The sequence below is a fragment of the Salvelinus alpinus genome, chromosome 17 (genome assembly GCF_045679555.1).
Source record: "Salvelinus alpinus chromosome 17, SLU_Salpinus.1, whole genome shotgun sequence".
NCBI classification, from domain to species: Eukaryota; Metazoa; Chordata; class Actinopteri; order Salmoniformes; family Salmonidae; genus Salvelinus; species Salvelinus alpinus.
In genome coordinates this window covers 10,837,899-10,858,835 of record NC_092102.1, presented here as the reverse complement: position 1 = coordinate 10,858,835, position 20,937 = coordinate 10,837,899, and the positions used below count along the sequence as shown (strand labels likewise).

Sequence of the window (20,937 nt, the reverse complement as noted above, 5' to 3'; positions counted from 1 at the left end):
TAAATAGTGCTTTAACAAAGCCCCCTTGTTAGTAAAGTGCCTATTCAACTTCAAGCACAGGGCACTGTTCATATTGATCTTAGAAATAGCGATCCACACGCTGCAGCAATCTGAACTAACTTTCCTGTAATTATCCAATTATATTCCGTTCCCACTAATATTGTAATTAAGCTTTCACATGTCATACACTTATCAAGCTTTTGGTGCTTGCTTTCATTTACGCCAAATCATTTGACTGTAAATTTTCTGTTGCGAATAGAGAAGCCCATACAATTGAAGTCGGAATTTTACATACACCTTAGCCAAATACATTTAAACTCAGTTTTTCACAAATCCTGACATTTAATCATAGTAAAAATTCCCCGTCTTCGGTCAGTTGGGATCACCACTTTATATTAAGAACGTGAAATGTCAGAATAATAGTATAGAGAATGATTTATTTCAGCTTTTATTTCTTTCATCACATTCCCAGTGGGTCAGAAGTTTACATACACTCAATTAGTATTTGGCAGCATTGCCTTTAAATTGTTTAACTTGGGTCAAACTTTTTGAGTAGCCTTCCACAAGCTTCCCACAATAAGTTGGATGAATTTTGGCCCATTCCTCCTGACAGAGCTGGTGTAACTGAGTCAGGATTGTAGGCCTCCTTGCTTGCACACGCTTTTTCAGTTCTGCCGACAAATGTTCTATAGGATTGAGGTCAGGGCTTTGGCCACTCCAATACCTTGACTTTGTTGTCCTTAAGCCATTTTGCCACAACTTTGGAAGTATGCTTGGGGTCCTTTTCCATTTGGAAGACCCATTTGCGACCAAGCTTTAACTTCCTGACTGATCTCTTGAGATGTTGCTTCAATATATCTACATAATTTTCCTTCCTCATGATGCCATCTATTTTGGGAAGTGCACCAGTTCCTCCTGCAGCAAAGCACCCCCACAACATGATGCTGCCACCCCCGTGCTTCACGGTTGGGATGGTGTTCTTCAGCTTGCAATCCTCCCCCTTTTTCCTCCAAACATAACGATGGTCATTATGGCCAAACAGTTCTATTTTTGTTTCATCAGAACAGAGAACATTTCTCGAAAAAGTACGATCTTTGTCTCCATGTGCAGTTGCAAACCGTAGTCTGGATTTTTTATGGCGGTTTTGGCGCAGTGCCTTCTTTGCTGATAGGATATGTCGATATAGATACTTTTGTACCGGTTTCCTCCAGCATCTTCACAAGGTCCTTTGCTGCTGTTTGATTTGCACTTTTCGCACCAAAGTACATTCATCTCTAGGAGACAGAACGCATCGCCTTCCTGAGCTGTATGAAGGCTGCGTGGTCCCATGGTGTTTATACTTGCGTACTATTGTTTGTACAGATGAACGTGGCACCTTCAGGCGTTTGGAAATTGCTCCCAAGGATGAACCAGACTTGTGGAGGTCTACAATTTTTTTCCTGAGGTCTTGGCTGATTTCTTTTGATTTTCCCATGGTGTCAAGCAAAGAGGCAATGAGTTTGAAGGTAGGCCTTGAAATACATCCAGGTACACCTCCAATTGACTAAAATGATGTCAATTAGCCTATCAGAAGCTTCTAAAGCCATGACAATATTTTCTGTAATTTTCCAAGCTGTTTAAAGGCACAATCAACTTAGTGTACGTAAACTTCGGACCCACTGGAATTGTGATACAGTGAATTATAAGTGAAATAATCTGTATGTAAACAATTGTTGGAAAAATTACTTGCGTCATGCACAAAGTAGATGTCCTAACCGACTTGCCAAAGCTATAGTTAACAAGAAATTTGTGGAGTGGTTGAAAAACGAGTTTTGATGACTCCAATATAACTATGTAAACTTCCGACTTCAACTGTATACCCATTACATCCCACATTATGATAATGAAGTCCCTATTTTGAGTCTGATTTGGAAAGGTGTGAAACATATCAACGAGAGAAAGAATCCAATCAATCTTCTCATAGAAGTCCTCAGTTTATGAGCTATTTCACTCTTCATGCCATGAAGGAGAAAATAATACCAACATTGAACTTTGATTCATTCATTGATTGAATGAAACTACAGTGCATTCAAAGTACCCTGACTTTTCCCACATTTTGTTACGTTAAAAAAAATATTAAATAAATGTTCCCTCAATCTACAAACACACATCACCCCAAAGCGACCAGTTTTTTTTGAATTTGTACACATTCATAAAAAAACTGAAATATCACATTTACATAAGTATTCAGACCCTTTACTCAGTTATTTGTTGAAGCACCTTTGGCAGCGATTACAGACCAGAGTCTTCTTGTGTATGGCGCTACAAGCTTGGCGCACCTGTATCTGGGGAGTTTCTCCCATTCTTCTCTGCAGATCCTCTCAAGCTCTGTCAGGTTGGATGGGGAACGTTGCTGCACAGCTATTTTCAGGTCTCTCCAGAGATGTCCGATCGGGTTAAAGTCCGAGCTCTGGCTGTGCCACTCAAAGATGTTACTCAAGGATGTTCCAAAGCCACTCCTGCATTGTCTTGGCTGTGTGCTTAGGGTCAGCGTCCTGTTGGAAGGTGAACCTTCGCCCCAGTCAGGTCCTGAGCGCTCTGGAGCAGGTTTTCATCAAGGATCTCTCTGTCATTTGCGCCGTTTATCTTTCCCTCGATCCGGACTAGTCTCCCAGTCCCTGCCGCTGAAAAACGCCGCCACCATGTTTCACCATAAGGATGGTGCCAGGTTTCCTCCAGACGTGACGCATTCAGGCCAAAGAGTTCAATCGTGGTTTCATCAGACCAGAGTTCTTTAGGGGCCTTTTGGCAAACTCCAAGCGGGCTATCATGTGCCTTTTACTGAGGAGTGGCTTCCGTCTGGCCACTCAACCATAAAGGCCTGATTAGTGGAGTGCTACAGAGATGGTTGTCCTTCTGGAAGGTTCTCCCATGTCCACAGAAGAACTATGGAGATTTGTCAGAGGGACCATCGGGTCCTTCTCCAGATTGCTCAGTTTGGCTGTCCGGCCAGCTCTAGGAAGGGTCTTGGAGGTTCCATACTTCTTCCATTTAAGAACGAAGGAGGCCACTGTGTTCTTGGGAACCTTAAATGCTGCAGAAATTTGTTGGTACCCTTCCCCAGATCTGTGCATCAACAAAATCCTGTTTCGGAGATGTATGGACAATTAGTTTCACCTCATGGCTTGGTTTTTGCTCTGACATGCACTGTCAATTGTGGGACCTTATATAGACAGGTGTGTGCCTTTTCAAATCAATTGAATTTACCACAGGTGGACGCCAATCAAGTTGTAGAAACATCGCAGGAATGATAAACGGAAAAAGGATGCATCTGAGATTCATTGAGTCTGAGAGCAAAGGGTCTGAATACTTACGTAAATAAGGTATGTTCTTTATTTTTAATATAATTATAAAAATGTCAAAAACCTGTTTTCGCTTTGTCAAGTTCTCTTCAAAATATAACATTTTAGGTCAGGCACATTTTGTGGCTGCATGAGGCTTTATGATACTGAAGCATGTGCTCCCCCATGTGGGAAGAAATGGCCTTTCCCTCAACTGTTATCAATAGGTAGCTGCCATTTATATCAGGCTTAGGTGGAACAGTGTCAGCAGGTGAACAGCGGCACTGAAGTACTCACTGGGTTTGTTGTCACGGCCCTTGCTGGTGACAGTGAGCGTGTGGATGTAGAGGCGCAGGTACCAGGGCACAGTTTCTAGCAGGAGTACGGGGAAGGCCCGGTATGGGTGGTTGTTGTACATCAGGGTGTGGATCTCTCCCGTCTGCAGCCCGTAGCCGGCCACGTAGCGCTCTCCATGCAGTAGGGGACGCAGCATGTCTCCTGGGGAGGGGAAAGAGGGAGTGTTCATATTGTCAATCATAAAATTACTAGAATATAAATATAATTTCTATGGTGAGTTTTATACAGACACCATTTTATATGCTCTACATGGAAATTAATTTATATCACAATTTTTTCACCTTTTTCGGGAACACATTACCTGATCTTACTGTGCAGTAACTAGGGCTATGTAGTCTATTTCAGAAGAACAGAATAGCATACTTTGAGTTGTCCTTATGTTATGTCCTGATCTGGCTATGCCAAATGGCTGTGGGTTACACTAGTTCATTTAGCAGACAAGATTTGCAAGATTTGCTTAGACTTCAGTGGCATTATTTTATAGTATGAAGAATACAATTGAACAAAGCTCTAAAACGATTTGAGGGACTGCTCACATGCGGCTATTCTGAGTTGAGCGGTTAACAAAGAAAGAGGTACTCCTATATGCTTAATTTAAAGATATTTATGTAAATTTAGTTGTTCTACAAACTTTTCTTCAAATCATCATTAGTCATATCATACAGACCAGATTGGGGTAAATTGTGAATGAGAGTGCTGCGTTGTGCCCTTCTCCCTGAGTGCTGTAATGCTTTCATTATAAAAAGGTGCATTTTTATAGAAAAATTAACAAACTTGAAACTCACACGGTGCTTATGTATGCCAGTTAGGCTCTACTCCCCTTGTAAAGCAGATTAATGTGCTTAATTTTAAGAAGTTATTTGGCCACTTCACTTGTGATACAAACATTATCAAAACATATATGCCTATGGGCTAGGTTACATGAGGTGTGCGACTATGATTCGGAAAAGTTGCAAAAAAACAAAAGCAGTTTATTTTGCTGGACATCATTCACAAGTGATAATACAGTTTAAGTCGGAAGTTTACATACACTTAGGTTGGAGTCATTAAAACTCGTTTTTCAACCACTCCACAAATTTCTATAGCTTTGGCAAGTCGGTTAAGACGTCTACTTTGTGCATGACAAGTACTTTTTCCAACAATTGTTTAGACAGATAGATTATTTCACTTATAATTCACTGTATCACAATTCCAGTGGGTAAGAAGTTTACATACACTAAGTTGACTGTGCCTTTAAACAGCTTGGAAAATTCCAGAAAATTATGTCAAAGCTTTAGAAGTTTCTGATAAATTATGTCAATTAGTCTGAGTCAATTGAAGGTGGATGTATTTCAAGGCCTACCTTCAAACTCAGTGCCTCTTTGCTTGACATCATGGGAAAATCAAAAGAAATCAGCCAAGACCTCAGAAAAAAACAAACATTGTAGACCTCCACAAGTCTGGTTCATCCTTGGGAGCAATTTCCAAACGCCTGAAGGTACCACGTTCATCTGTACAAACAATAGTACGCAAGTATAAACACCATGGGACCACGCAGCCTTCATACAGCTCAGGAAGGAGACGCGTTCTGTCTCTTAGAGATGAATGTACTTTGGTGCGAAAAGTGCAAATCAAACCCAGAACAGCAGCAAAGGACCTTGTGAAGATGCTGGAGGAAACCGGTACAAAAGTATCTATATCGACATATCCTGAAGGGCCACTCAGCAAGAAAGAAGCCACTGCGCCATAAAAAAAGCCAGACTACGGTTTGAAACTGCACATGGGGACAAGGATCGTACTTTTTGGAGAAACGTCCTCTGGTCTGATGAAACAAAAATAGAACTGTTTGGCCATAATGACCATCGTTATGTTTGGAGGGAAAAAGGGGGAGGTTTGCAAGCCGAAAAACACCATCCCAACCGTGAAGCACCCAGGTGGCAGCATCATGTGCTTTGCTGCAGGAGGGACTGGTGCACTTCACAAAATAGATGGCATCATGAGGAAAGGAAATTGTGGATATATTGAAGCAACATCTCAAGACATCAGCCAGGAAGTTAAAGCTTGGTCGCAAATGGGTCTTCCAAATGGACAATGACCCCAAGCATACTTCTAAAGTTATGGCAAAATGGCTTAAGGACAACAAAGTCAAGCTATTGGAGTGGCCATCACAAAGCCTTGACCTCAATCCTATAGGATGTGTGTGCAGAACTGAAAAAACGTTTGCAAGCAAGGAGACCTACAAACATGACTCAGTTACACCAGCTCTGTCAGGAGGAATGGGCCAAAATTCACCCAACTTATTGTGGGAAGCTTGTGGAAGGCTACTTGAAACGTTTGACCCAAGTTAGCAATTTAAAAAGGCAATGCTACCAAATACTAATTGAGTGTATGTAAACTTCTGACCCACTGGGAATGTGATAAATCACTACTATTATAATGACATTTCATATTCTTAAAATAAAGTGGTGATCCTAACTGACCTAAGACAGGGAATTTTTACAATAATTAAATGCCAGAAATTGTGAAAAACTGAGTTTAAATATATTTGTCTAAGGTGTATGTAAACTTCTAATTTCAACTGTATATAATTCACAAGTGATAGGCTAATATTGTCACCAATCCGACTATTCTTGATTTAATCTCGTCTTTACATATAGTAAATAAGGTGTGAGAAATTTGTTTTAATTTACAATGGACCATTACCATGCACCCGTCTAGAAACAGAGGCAGCGGGAAACAATAAATGTCAACTATGCACTTAAATAGCGAATGGAGGACGCTTTCCCGTGGGTCATTTTCATGCCAGCCAGATTGTTTATCTTCCAAACAGGAGCATAGCCTATGTGCTTAATATTACGAAAGTTAAGAAATAAATATAGTAGGCCTAGCCTATAGAAAGCTGATGGGATCCCCCTCTTTTTAGTAGAGGCCATCACTCTGTTTTCTCCCGCAATTGCATAGCCTACAGAAATGTTGCACAACATGAGCTCATGGGCTTTCATTCAGTGTTTGTTCAGATTTTCAAACACATTTGCATTGATGTCAGAGTGATTAGAGGGACAAGAGTGCTCAGTGCCAGGCAGTCAGCAAGTTTGGTAGGCTACTAATGACCATCAGCAGCATCAGAGCTTGGAGAAGCCTAATTAACATGACTAAGCGGTCATGTGGAGTTTGACTGCCTTCATGCCTCGTGACCGCCGGTGTCGCAGTAATACGGTCACCGCAACAGCCCTAGCAGTAACTGCAAATTATACTAGTAACATTGTATTAACATGAAGTTTCTTATTATTTTAGTAACTGCATAATAATTGTATTGTAAATGGTGTTGAGCAGTTTTTGTTATTATACAAGACGGATAGGGATTGTTCCTTATTCCACTTGTGTAACAGCAATTTGTGAAGGGAGGGGAACAGACATTCGAGGGAAAGAACATATTTTCTGGAATTAAATGCAGCTCAGGTGTTGTGTTCTTTATAGGTCACTCACCACTCTCGGCTGCTCTCCAGCGCAGCAGCATGTTGAGGGAGCGCGTTTGTCCGAACGTGGCCTGGTTAGTGAGGTCGTAGACCGAGTAGGTCCTCCGGTCCCCAAGCACCACAGCCTGGCTGAGCAGGGGAGTGGTTGGGCTCAGCTCAAACAGCTCTCCCTGTAGGGGAAATACAATAACAACACCTGCCTGCATAATTACCATAGAATAACACTTCTCCATAGTGTTGTCTGATGTTTTAGAGTTAACAAATCGCACACATGCAAGCATTCATATACAAACATTGATTCACACATCAATGAATTAACAATAATGCTTATGCACTCAAGAGTAAGATTGTCTGCTAACTGAATAGAATGTGGAGTTGGGTAAAGTTAGTAATGTAAAGTTGCTGACCTGAGGGTTGTCTGTGACGTCCACGTACACTTTACTGGAGGAGGCCAGCGGGCAGGCTTCAGTCAGGGTGCGAGAGAACATCTTGAACAGGGACCACTCTGTCAAAACACCCAATAACCAACATCACATTCATCTTGGCCCCTTTTGTATTTAAAAAAAGGTAGTGTACAGTCTTTTTCAAGGAGCACAATAAGGTCAATGTCTGTACACCGCATTAGACATACACAACTTTTATGAAAAGTTGTTTGTTCTTTATTTCTTTCATTTCATTGTTTCACTGTAACGGGTTTTGCAACTTTAAATGCACTTTAAATCAAGTTTGATTTTATTTGAAAAACATGCCCTTTTTGCTATGTAACATCTAGCTATCACGCAAATACACCTACCTAGGTTGGGGGTTATCCAGATTTTTATACCGTCTTTCTCTCATCCCGGGATTTACAGTATTACCGTCTTAGTACACAAGGGGCACACATTTTTCTTTTTTAAAGACCACAGGGGGCGACCATTACCAGAAAGCTAACAACATTTGAAAATAAACGAACTGCAAAGACAGACAATCCAGCTCATAACGTTTATACAAGTGTAGGTAGGAGCCACCGAATGTAATGTTTGGTGAGTCTGGGCATTTTCAAACAAATGTGAACGAGAGATATTGTGCAGAAGAACAAAGTTTTGATTCATGCTTGTCTGAAGGAAGAATAGTACTGGCTCTGGAGCAGCATGTGTACACACTGAGTCTGTGTGCAGTCGCTAGGGCCACGGGCCTGCCTGCTCAGGGAAGAGGGGGAAGGAGCTGACGGGCCGAGAATGGAGAGGAGAAAAAATAAACGCAAGGAAATCAAGATGGCAGCTGTACAGATAACTCATCCAAAGCGATTTGACTTCTCAAACACGGCAGAAAGATAAAACAATATGACGCACAATCTCCTTATTAATTCAGCCACTTACTTATTAGCTAACTAACAAGTTAAACCTAATACACAGCTGGACTCACGAGAAAGGTAAAATGAAGAACGCAATCTGCTTCATCTCCTAATTTATTGCACTGCAGGAATTTGCTTAAAAAGCTAAAAGTATTCTGATTTATTGAAAAACCTCAAATAAATAGTTGACAGTATTGAAAAACCATCCCGTATTTCCCCCCCCCAAATACCCCAGCATACAGTACATATATATGATATACCGTTCAAGCCTAGCACCTACATGAATCGGTGGAAGGTACAGTGGATCTTGGTAACACCGGTGTGTTTTAGCAATAGTGAGGTGAAATTACTTATACCATTTTCACACTATCATGCAGGCCTGAACCGTACTGTGCTGGCTCTTATTTTCCTTTAAGTTTCCAGCAAATATATGGTGGATGCATAAACAGGCCAGTGCAGTACAGTTCAGCTTTTGTGTGTGAAAGGGGTATAATACTGAATGCAAGAGGCCTCTCACCTCGTTTGCCCTGGCCAGAGGTGTGCAGGTCGAACACCACGTTCAGTGTCTGTCTCAGCTCCCACACTGTGGATTTGCACTTCCAGTCCTGAAACAACCGTAGAGTGTCATATCAAGGCTGGGGCTCATCAAAAGTGACAAGATTTAAAATGGGATTAGGATAGGATGGAACGATGTAGCATGGAAGGAGAAACCCGTGGTTTTGTTTGAGACAATGAAGACAGTGAGACAATTAACGAAGATTCTCTATTCCTACACTCTTACATTCAAAAATGACTACGACCAACTACACTGAACAAAAATATGAACAGAACATGTAACGTGTTGGTCCAATGTTTCATGAGCTGAAATAAAAGATCCCAGAAATGTTCCATGCGCACTAAAGCTTAATTCATATCCCAAAAGATTCTCACTATAATACATTTTAATAGAAAGTTAACAAAAATAGATAGGTATTTTCCTTTCCATGGTAACAAGATCTATCTATTTGTGGAAAGAATTCACCCCGATTTAACTCTTCAGTCATATCCCAGTTGACCTATTTTCTTATGGCCTTGCCTACACCTAGCGACTTGTTTTTTAAATGATATGAGCAAAAAAAAATCTATTTTATTTGGAACAGCAAGCCAGACAAAATTAAAACTGGCCCATTTACATAATTAATTTGATTTCGGAGGGCATTAGACCTCACAAGTTATACTTAAAATCAGACCTGGTTCTCTAGCAGATTAGTAAGAATGTCTCAACGCATGTTCAATAATGGCCTTTTTCCCTTAATTCAAATTAAAACTTCACATTCGGTTATTTGAAAAGTAAATCTCCCAAAAAAGTCCTCAACTGACAGCTTAATTAAATAGTAGCCGCAAAACACCAGTCTCAACGTCAACAGTGAAGAGGCGACTCTGTCCAGTGTCTGTGTTCTTTTGCCCATCTTAATCTTTTATTTTTATTGTCCAGTCTGACATATGGCTTTTTCTTTGCAACTCTACCTAGAAGGCCAGCTCCCTGGAGTCGCCTCTTCACTGTTGACATTGGTGTTTTGCGGGTACTATTTAATGAAGCTGCCAGTTGAGGACTTGTGAGGGGTCTGTTTCTCAAACTAGACACTCTAATGTACTTGTCCTCTTGCTCAGTTGTGCACTGGGGCCTACCACTCCACTTTCTATTCTGGTTAGAGCCCGTTTGTGTTGTTTTGTGAAGGGAGTAGTACACAGCGTTGTACGAGATCTTCAGTTTCTTGGCAATTTCTCGCATGGAATAGCCTTCATTTCTCAGAACACGGCTAGACTGACGAGTTTCAGAAGAAAGTTCTTTGTTTCTGGCCATTTTGAGCCTGTAATCGAACCCACAAATGCTGATGCTCCAGATACTCAACTAGTCTACAGAAGGCCAGTTTTATTGCTTCTTTGTGTGTGTGTGTATATATATATATATACACACACACACACACACACATTTATTACCATTCAAGGGAATTTCTTTATTTTTACTACTTTCCACATTGTATAATGATAGTGAAGATATCAGAACTATGAAATAACACATATGGAGTCTTGTAGTAACCAAAAAAGTGTTTAACAAATAAAAATATATTTTACATTTGAGATTCTTCAAAGTAGCCACCCTTTGCCTTCAATCCAGCTCTACACAATCTTGGCATTCTCTCAACCAGCTTCATGAGGTTGTCACCTGGAATGCATTTCAATTAACAGGTGTGCCTTCTTAAAAGTTAAATTGAGGAATTTCTTTCCTTCTTAATGTGTTTGAGCCAATCAGTTGTGTTGTGACAAGATAGGGGGGTATACAGAAGATAGCCTTATTTAGTAAAAGACCAAGTCCATTTTATGGCAAAAACAGCTAAAAAGAGCAAAGAGAAACGACCGTCGGACCGCAGAGTGAAGAAAAAGCAGCCAACAAGTGCTCAGCATATGTGGGAACTGCTTCAAGACTGTTGAAAAAGCATTCCAGGTGAAGCTGGTTGAGAGAATGCCAAGAGTGTGCAAAGCTGTCATCAAGGCAAAGGGTGGCCATTTGAAGAATCTCAAATATATTTTAAAATTAGCTTAAAACTTTAGGTTATTACATGATTCATGTGTGTTATTTCATAGTTTTAATGCCTTCACGATTATTTTACAATGTAGAAAATAGTAAAAATAAAGAAAAATCCTTGAATGTGTATATATATATATATATATATATACACTGCTCAAAAAAATAAAGGGAGTACTTAAACAACACAATGTAACTCCAAGTCAATCACACTTCTGTGAAATCAAACTGTCCACTTAGGAAGCAACACTGATTGACAATAAATTTCACATGCTGTTGTGCAAATGGAATAGACAAAAGGTGGAAATTATAGGCAATTAGCAAGACACCCCCAATAAAGGAATGGTTCTGCAGGTGGTGACCACAGACCACTTCTCAGTTCCTATGCTTCCTGGCTGATGTTTTGGTCACTTTTGAATGCTGGCGGTGCTTTCACTCTAGTGGTAGCATGAGACGGAGTCTACAACCCACACAAGTGGCTCAGGTAGTGCAGCTCATCAATGCGAGCTGTGGCAAGAAGGTTTGCTGTGTCTGTCAGCGTAGTGTCCAGAGCATGGAGGCACTACCAGGAGACAGGCCAGTACATCAGGAGACGTGGAGGAGGCCGTAGGAGGGCAACAACCCAGCAGCAGGACCGCTACCTCCGCCTTTGTGCAAGGAGGAGCACTGCCAGAGCCCTACAAAATGACCTCCAGCAGGCCACAAATGTGCATGTGTCTGCTCAAACGGTCAGAAACAGACTCCATGAGGGTGGTATGAGGGCCCGACGTCCACAGGTGGGGGTTGTGCTTACAGCCCAACACCGTGCAGGACGTTTGGCATTTGCCAGAGAACACCAAGATTGGCAAATTCGCCACTGGCGCCCTGTGCTCTTCACAGATGAAAGCAGGTTCACACTGAGCACATGTGACAGAGTCTGGAGACGCCGTGGAGAACGTTCTGCTGCCTGCAACATCCTCCAGCATGACCGGTTTGGCGGTGGGTCAGTCATGGTGTGGGGTGGCATTTCTTTGTGGGACCGCACAGCCCTCCATGTGCTCGCCAGAGGTAGCCTGACTGCCATTAGGTACCGAGATGAGATCCTCAGACCCCTTGTGAGACCATATGCTGACACATGCACATTTGTGGCCTGCTGGAGGTCATTTTGCAGGGCTCTGGCAGTGCTCCTCCTTGCACAAAGGCGGAGGGAGCAGTCCTGCTGCTGGGTTGTTGCCCTCCTACGGCCTCCTCCACGTCTCCTGATGTACTGGCCTGTCTCTTGGTAGCGCCTCCATGCTCTGGACACCACGCTGACAGACACAGCAAACCTTCTTGCCACAGCTCGCATTGATGTGCCATCCTGGATGAGCTGCACTACCTGAGCCACTTGTGTGGGTTGTAGACTCCGTCTCATGCTACCACTAGAGTGAAAGCACCGCCAGCATTCAAAAGTGACCAAAACATCAGCCAGGAAGCATAGGAACTGAGAAGTGGTCTGTGGTCACCACCTGCAGAAGCACTCCTTTATTGGGGGTGTCTTGCTCATTGCCTATAATTTCCACCTTTTGTCTATTCCATTTGCATAACAGCATGTGAAATGTATTGTCAATCAGTGTTGCTTCCTAAGTGGACAGTTTGATTTCACAGAAGTGTGATTGACTTGGAGTTACATTGTGTTCTTTAAGTGTTCCCTTTATTTTTTTGAGCAGTGTATATATATATACACACACACAGTTGAAGTCGGAAGTTTACATACACTTAGGTTGGAGTCATTAAAACTCGTTTTTCAACCACTCCACAAATTTCTTGTTAACAAACTATAGTTTTGGCAAGTCAGTTAGGACATCTACTTTGTGCAAGGCACAAGTAATTTTCCCAACAATTGTTTACAGATTTTCACTATCACAATTCCAGTGGGTCAGAAGTTTACATACACTAAATTGACTGTGCCTTTAAACAGCGTGGAAAATTCCAGAAAATGCTGTTATGGCATTAGAAGCTTCTGATAGGCTAATTGAACTCATTTGAGTCAATTGGAGGTGTACGTGTGGATGTATTTCAAGGCCTACCTTCAAACTCAGTGCCTCTTTGCTTGACATCATGGGAAATTCAGCCAAGACCTCAGAACAAAATGTAGACCTCCACAAGTCTGGTTCATCCTTGGGAGCAATTTCCAAACGCCTGAAGGTACCACGTTCATCTGTACAAACAATAGTACGCAAGTATAAACACCATCGGACCACGCAGCAGTCAATCTGCTCATGAAGGAGATGCGTTCTGTCTCCTAGAGATGAATGTACTTTGATGCGAAAAGTGCAAATCAACCCCAGAACAACAGCAAAGGACCTTGTGAAGATGCTGGAGGAAACAGGTACAAAAGTATCTGTATCCACAGTAAAACGAGTCTTATGTCAACATAGGACGCTCAGCAAGGCTGATAGGCTGCTCAGCAAGGAAGAAGCCACTGCTCCAAAACCGCCAGACTACTGTTTGCAACTGCACATGGGGACAAAGAGCGTACTTTTTGGAGAAACGTCCTCTGGTCTGATGAAACAAAAATAGAACTGTTTGGCCATAATGACCATCGTTATGTTTGGAGGGAAAAGGGGGAGGCTTGCAAGCCGAAAAACACCATCCCAACCGTGAAGCACCCAGGTGGCAGCATCATGTGCTTTGCTGCAGGAGGGACTGGTGCACTTCACAAAATAGATGGCTTCATGAGGAAAGGTAATTATGTGGATATATTGAAGCAACATCTCAAGACATCAGTCAGGAAGTTAAAGCTTGGTCGCAAATGGGTCTTCCAAATGGAAAAGGACCCCAAGCATACTTCCAAAGTTGTGGCAAAGTGGCTTAAGGACAACAAAGTCAAGCTATTGGAGTGGCCATCACAAAGCCCTGACCTCAATCCTATAGAACATTTGTCGGCAGAACTGAAAAAGCGTGTGCAAGCAAGGAGGCCTACAATCCTGACTCAGTTACACCAGCTCGGTCAGGAGGAATGGGCCAACATTCACCCAACTTATTGTGGGAAGCTCATGGAAGGCTACCCGAAACGTTTGACCCAAGTTAAACAATTTAAAGGCAATGCTACCAAATCCTAATTGAGTGTATGTAAACTTCTGACCCACTGGGAATGTGATGAAAGAAATAAAAGCTGAAATAAATCATTCTCTCTACTATTATTCTGACATTTTACATTCTTTAAATAAAGTGGTGATCCTAACTGATCTAAGACAGGGAATTTTTACTTGGATTAAATGTCAGGAATTGTGAAAAACTGAGTTTAAATGTACTTGGCTAAGGTGTATGTAAAATTCCGACTTCAACTATATATACACATATATATACACACATATACACACACACACTCAGCAAAAAAAGAAACATCCACTCACTGTCAACTATTTTCAGCAAACTTAACATGTGTATGAACATAACAAGATTCAACAACTGAGACATAGACTGAACAAGTTCCACAAACATGTGACTAACAGAAATGGAATAATGTGTCCCTGGACAAAGGGTGGGGGGGGGGTCAAAAGTAACAGTCAGCATCTGGTGTGGCCACCAACTGCATTCCGTACTGCAGTGACTCTCCTCCTCATGGACTGCACCAGATTTGCCAGTTCTTGCTGTGAGATGTTACCCCCCTCTTCACCAAGGCACCTGCAAGTTCCCTGACATTTCTGGGGGGAATGGCCCTAGCCCTTACCCTCCGATCCAACAGGTCCCAGACGTGCTCAATGGGATTGAGATCCGGGCTCTTCGCTGGCCATGGCAGAACACTGACATTCCTGTCTTGCAGGAAATCACGCACAGAGCGAGCAGTAGGGCTGGTGGCATTGTCATGCTGGACGGTCATGTCAGGATGAGCCTGCAGGAAGGGTACCACATGAGGGAGGAGGATGTCTTCACTGTAACGCACAGCGTTGAGATTGCCTGCAATGACAACAAGCTCAGTCCGATGGTGCTGTGACACCGCCCCAGACCATGACGGATCCTCCACCTCCAAATCGATCCCGCGCCAGAGTACAGGCCTCAGTGTAACGCTCATTCCTTCGACGATAAACACGAATGCCTTACAACAGGCTTACAAGCCCTCAGTCCAGCCTCTTTCAGCCTATTGCGGACAGTCTGAGCACTGATGGAGGGATTGTGCATTCCTGGTGTAACTCAGGCAGTTCTTGTTGCCATCCTGTACCTGTCCCGCAGGTGTAATGTTTGGATGTACCGTTCCTGTGCAGGTGTTGTTACACGTGGTCTGCCACTGCGAGGACGATCAGCTGTCCGTACCGTCTCCCTGTAGCTCTGTCTTAGGCGTCACACAGCACGGACATTGCAATTTATTGGTCACACCTGCAGTCCTCATGCCTTCTTGCAGCATGCCCAAGGCACATTCACACAGATGAGCAGGGACCTTGGGCATCTTTCTTTTGGTGTTTTTCAGAGTGAGTAGTAAGGCCTCTTTAGTGTCCTAAGTTTTCATAACTGTGACCTTAATTGCCTACCGTCTGTAAGCTGTTAGTGTCTTAACGACAGTTCCACAGGTGCATGTTCATTAATTGTTTATTGAACAAGCATGGGAAACAGTGTTAAAAACCTTTACAATGAAGATCTGGGAAGTTATTTGGATTTTTACAAATTACCTTTGAAAGACAGGGTCCTGAAAAAGGGACGTTCCTTTTTTGCTGAGTTTGTTATATATATATATATATATATAACAATAATATATATAGCTTTGTCATTATGTGGTATTGCGTTTAGATTGATGAGGTGTTGTAAAACTTTTGACCGGTAGTGCATGTGCACTACAGACTATTACCTGACACACAGGTCTGAAGTGTAGAGCCTGGGAGTGGAAGCTGCTGTGGAAGAGTTTCTCAGACTTCATCAGGACTGCCAGACCAGCCTAGTGGAAGAAGAGGGGCAACATGAAGGACATGGTTAATCACCACACACACAAAGTCAACTACAATAAAAGGATAACAAAAATAACCACCCAAAGCCACACACATAAGCCAAGAAGGAAGCCTTTGCACACATAGGAGTTGTAGCAGATTTCAGATGTATTGTACTAAAGTCTAAAGCTTTGGCTAGACGCAACTTTCATAAGAGCATCAAACATAAGACAGACAGGTACCTTGGAGCCACAGGGAAGGAGTTTCTTCCACGGAGTCAGGTTCTCAGTACAGACGATCTCCCGCGGCAACACAGCATAGCGGAGGAAGCGCTGGTCTGTTACTGATTAGAGGACACATACAAGGTACATGAGACGACAAAAATCAACAGACGAGGCATTATGGAGAGTCACACATCACTACCGTAGTGTGTCACATCTTTAACTAACTGCTTTGAGATTCCTTTTGAGTACATATGACAAAAATATGGCTGTTGTAAAGCACTGCTCTCTGTTCAGGAGTAGGAATCTCACCCCACCAGGGCTGGTAGGATTGCAGGCTTATATTCTAGCCAAGATGCACACCTGAATATGATTACTTAGGTAGTTGAATGAGGTGTTTTACCGCTTGGCTTGAGTAAAAACTCCCCGCATACCAGCCATAGGATTGCCCACACCTGCTGTAAAGACTCATGGCATTGTCTTTTCAGTTTGACATAACGACAAAGCATTGGTTGGCACTGGGTCATATTCATTGTCACACCGTAGAAGTGTTCCTTACTGGACAATTACAGATGGTACCTCTGTTTCACTCTGGTGCTTTATGAACACTGCCCTCAGTTCAGAGGTCAGCTAGCTACTGTGGAGACTGTTGAGTGTGAGGAAACTTACCGTTGCCCAAGCCTAGAGGTTTGAAGGAGGCACTGGGCTGCACCGTGTTGGTGGAGTCAATGAAGTTCAGGGAGGCACAGAAGATCCCTGAGAGAACGTTGGTCAGCTCCTTCCAGGCACCGTCCACACTATAAGACGAAGGATCAAACGAATGGTACAGTGCCTTCAGAAATAATTCACACCTTGATTTTTTTCCACATTTTGTTGTGTTACAGCCCGAATTTAACATTGAAATTGTGTCACTGATCTACATACAATACCCCATAATGTCAAAGTGGAATTGTGTTTTTATAAATGTTTACAAATTAATTTAAAAAAATTAAAAGCTGAAATGTCTCCCGCCAATAAGTACTCAACCCTTTTGTTATGGCAAGCCTAAAGTTCAGGAGTAGAAATGTGCTTAACAAGTCACGTAATAAGTTGCATGGACTCACTCTGTGCAAAAATAGTGTTTAACATGTTTAAAATCACTACCCTATCGGTGTACCCCACACATACTTTAAGGTCCAAGGTGAACAGTGAATTTGAAGCACAGATTCAACCACAAAGACCAGGGAGGTTGTCCTATGGTTCGCAAACAAGGGCACTTACTTATAAGGAAGATGGATAAAAAGAAAAAGCAGACATTACAAAGACATAGGCGACCTTCCTTAATCAGTTGCTGGAGAGGAAGGAAACCACTCAGGGATTTCACCAGGAGGCCAATGGTGCTTTTAAAACAGCTACAGAGTTTAATGGCTCTGACAAAAGATAACGGAGGATGGATCAACAAAATTGTAGTTAGGCCTACTCCGCAATACTAAAATAAATGACAGAGTGAAAAGAAGGAAGCCTGTACAGAGTACAAATATTCCAAAACATGCATCCTGTTTGCAATAAGGCACTAAAGTAAAACTGCAAAAAATGTGACAAAGAAATTAACTTTATGTCCTGGATACAAAGCGTTATGTTTAGGGCAAATCCAGCAACACATGACAGCTTTTTTAGGATAAAAAGAAACAGAATAGAGCTAAGCAAAGGCAAAATCCTAGAGGAAAACATGGTTCAGTCTGCTTTCCCAACAGACACTGGGAGATAAATTAATCTTTCAGCAGGACAGTAACCTAAAACACAAGGCCAAATATACACTGGAGTTGCTTAGCAAGTTGACATTGAATGTTCCTGAGTTAAAGTTGACTTTAAAAAACAAAATTGTCTTGAAAATATATAGCAAGACTTAAAAATGTCTGTCTAGCAATGACCAACAACCAACTTGACAGAGCTTGACACTTTTTTAAATAATAAAATGGGCAAATATTGTACAATCCAAGTGTGCAAAGCTCTTAGACTTACCAGAAAGAATCACAGCTGTAATCGCTGCCAAAGGTGATTTAACACTTATATAAATCAAATAGTGAAGATAATTATTTTGTGCATATCATTGACAAAAAAACAACAACTATTAAATCCATTTTAATCCCACTTTGTAACAACAAAATGTGTAAAAAGTCAAGGGGTGTGAATACTTTCTGAAGGCACTGGATCATTCACTTCAGTGGATCATTCGCTTTAATAGACAACTATATCACTTTAATGCCGAGAAAGGTAGTATCTGCAACCAGTCACAAGAAAGACATGCCTGTCAAATGTTGCGATTTGTTCATGGGCGAAGACTCAATGGACCAAATAATAGCTGTCATAGTTTACAAAATGGGTGAGACTACAGGGTCGTTCCATATGATTTCACTCACTTTCTGACAGCACCCCTTTTGATTTGAAAGAAACCGTCCATACATGTTTGCCCATGGTAGAAGTAGTCAGAAAGGGACTTTTTGGAACTGAATGCCAAAACAGTCAGGAAATAGAGGTGCTCAAATTTGAACCATTTTGCATACCCCACCATGATACATCAACAGTGTCTTCATTACTGAAAAATATAAATGGTTGAGTTTGATATCTATTTGAAGTCACCTTCTGACAACTTCTACCATGGGCAAAAATGTATGGCTGTTTCGTTCAAATCAAAAGGGGTACAGCCAAAAAGTGATTAAAATCATATGAACAACCCTAGAGCCATACATATGTATTCATACAGCTCTTGTTGACACCAGAACCGACTAACAATGATTCAACAGATCTAAAGCTACTCCATTATCTTCGACAATAAAGAAAAGTGAACTTGTAAGGATAAATAAATACACAGTATATTATATACACTCACTCAGTGACAGTGTCCTGGAACCATACCCACAGTTCAGCACCAGGGGGTGATGGTAGGAATGGCTGGCCCCACTGCATTGTCCTCCAGTAGCCCTGAGTGAAGGAGATGTGGAGCTCGCGCACAGAGAACTTTGAAATCACCTGGCCCAGCGACTTTGGGAAGAGTCGGTAGTGGTTGACTGAAAATGAACATTTGGGAGGAAACAGTGAGTTTCATAGGATACTAATATGTTGACTTGATTTGTAGTTCATAAAATCCATCCTTGAGTTTAGGGGTGTGCACGTACCAGATCTAGGCCTATAATCTCCCAAAAGTGTGCACTGGCCATACCTCATACAAATTAGGCCTAGGTCCTATGTACTGATGACAATGAATGCACAGCTACAGTCAACATAGCACAGCAGCAATAAGACACCTGGTTCAAGTATTCAACTCATCAAGCCCTTGATTGGTTGAATGAAATGTTTAGTGCTGGGCTGGAACAAAAGCCTGCTCTGTGGGTCTACAGGCCCATGACGAATTCAGTGGAGGCTGCTAAGGGGAGGACGGCTCATAATAATGGCTGGAGCGGAAGGAATAGCATCAAACAGATGGAAACCATGTCTTTGATACCATTTCACTTACTCTGCTCCTGCCCTTACCACGAGACTGTCCTCCCCAATTAAGATGCCACCAACCTCCTGTGCTGGATATGCACTGACGACAGGTGGTGTCCCTGTGTGACTACTTGATAAATTATGTGATTGACCCACACAGCATATTAAACCACATTATTTACCTTTACTTCCTCGTAAGAAGTCTGTATCCCACATGGTGCGGAACTGGAAGCTGGCGTAGATATCCCCAGAATGCAATGGTCTGATCACCAACTCTTCCTGAAACTGATCTTTTGCGGGCGTTGGTGGAGGGACGTCTGGCGTTTGCATGGTGTCAGGGCCATGGTCAGCGTCTTTGACCTCGGTAGCCTCCCATTGCCTCTCCTCTTCCGCTGCCTCTTGGGTTTGGTCTTTTGCATACGGTGCTGGACGACTGTCAAGGTTTTGCATGGTATCATGGACATGGTCTGCTTTGTTGTCGCTTGGGGCATCTGCGGGATTCGTTTCGGCCTCCCATTGCCTCTCCTCTTCCGCGGTCTGGGTTTGGTCCTCGGTTTTAGTTGATTGCAGTGACGCGCCTATATTCGTCTTCGGTGCTATATCAACGGCCCCGCTTTCAGCATCTTTCACATGATTTGTGTATTCTATGTCCGCCCTAACAAACACATATGTTAATCCACAAAGAACGAACGCCAGCATAAAAATATTGCACTTGTGCGCTGCCATTTTTCCGATTGCTCAACAGGAATCAGCGTCTCATTAGCAACACTAAAAACGTACTTCCGGCTCACGAAATTGCGAGATGTTTCAAAATAAAACTCCCCTACGTAATAATAGAAAGGTGTCAATAATCTGTATTTATTCATGATATATGAAAAATAATTGTCTAAAGATTAACAAAGAAGCATATTTGTTCATATTTATGTGACATTTGCATTACATTTGGGTTTTAAAACGTTCCAACGTCAAATAAATGCCCCAAATGAGAATCACTGTATATGTAACACATATTGGCTTAAAGAGCAAAAACTATTATTATATATTATTATATTACTAAATTATGGGTGCCGCAGTAAAAGTATTTTGGGGAATACTAAGTAGGGTCTGTAGAATGTATATATGGTGTCATTTCATGGGGCTGAATAATACGGAGTGTTGCTGGCCTTTTACTGTGGTCAAACACCTTAAAATGTGAATGTGATTCATACCTGAATACCCCAACCAAGGAGCAACTTCCAGTTCTCTGGATGTAGTGCACCGCCTGGGTAGGCTGAGAGATGGGGAAAACCAGCCACCACGACCAGTGATCATGAGATTCATCTCCAGGACATCGAGGGATG

At 42.1% G+C, this 20,937-nt stretch overlaps 1 protein-coding gene across 1 annotated transcript in view; it reads right to left on the bottom strand.

The window, feature by feature from the left end:
* Positions 1-20,365, bottom strand: part of LOC139542107 (GPI transamidase component PIG-T-like) — a 32,174-nt gene extending 11,809 nt beyond the window's left edge. Inside the window, exons 1-9 of the mRNA XM_071347145.1 lie at positions 19,780-20,365; positions 19,002-19,179; positions 16,802-16,929; positions 16,154-16,254; positions 15,836-15,922; positions 8,983-9,070; positions 7,540-7,637; positions 7,143-7,302; positions 3,618-3,818 (exon numbers count right to left, since the gene is read on the bottom strand). Of these exons, the coding sequence (XP_071203246.1) occupies positions 3,618-3,818; positions 7,143-7,302; positions 7,540-7,637; positions 8,983-9,070; positions 15,836-15,922; positions 16,154-16,254; positions 16,802-16,929; positions 19,002-19,179; positions 19,780-20,323 (1,585 nt within the window). The 5' untranslated portion in view covers positions 20,324-20,365. The remainder of the gene's footprint in view (positions 1-3,617; positions 3,819-7,142; positions 7,303-7,539; positions 7,638-8,982; positions 9,071-15,835; positions 15,923-16,153; positions 16,255-16,801; positions 16,930-19,001; positions 19,180-19,779) is intronic.
* Positions 20,366-20,937: the final 572 nt, after the last annotated feature.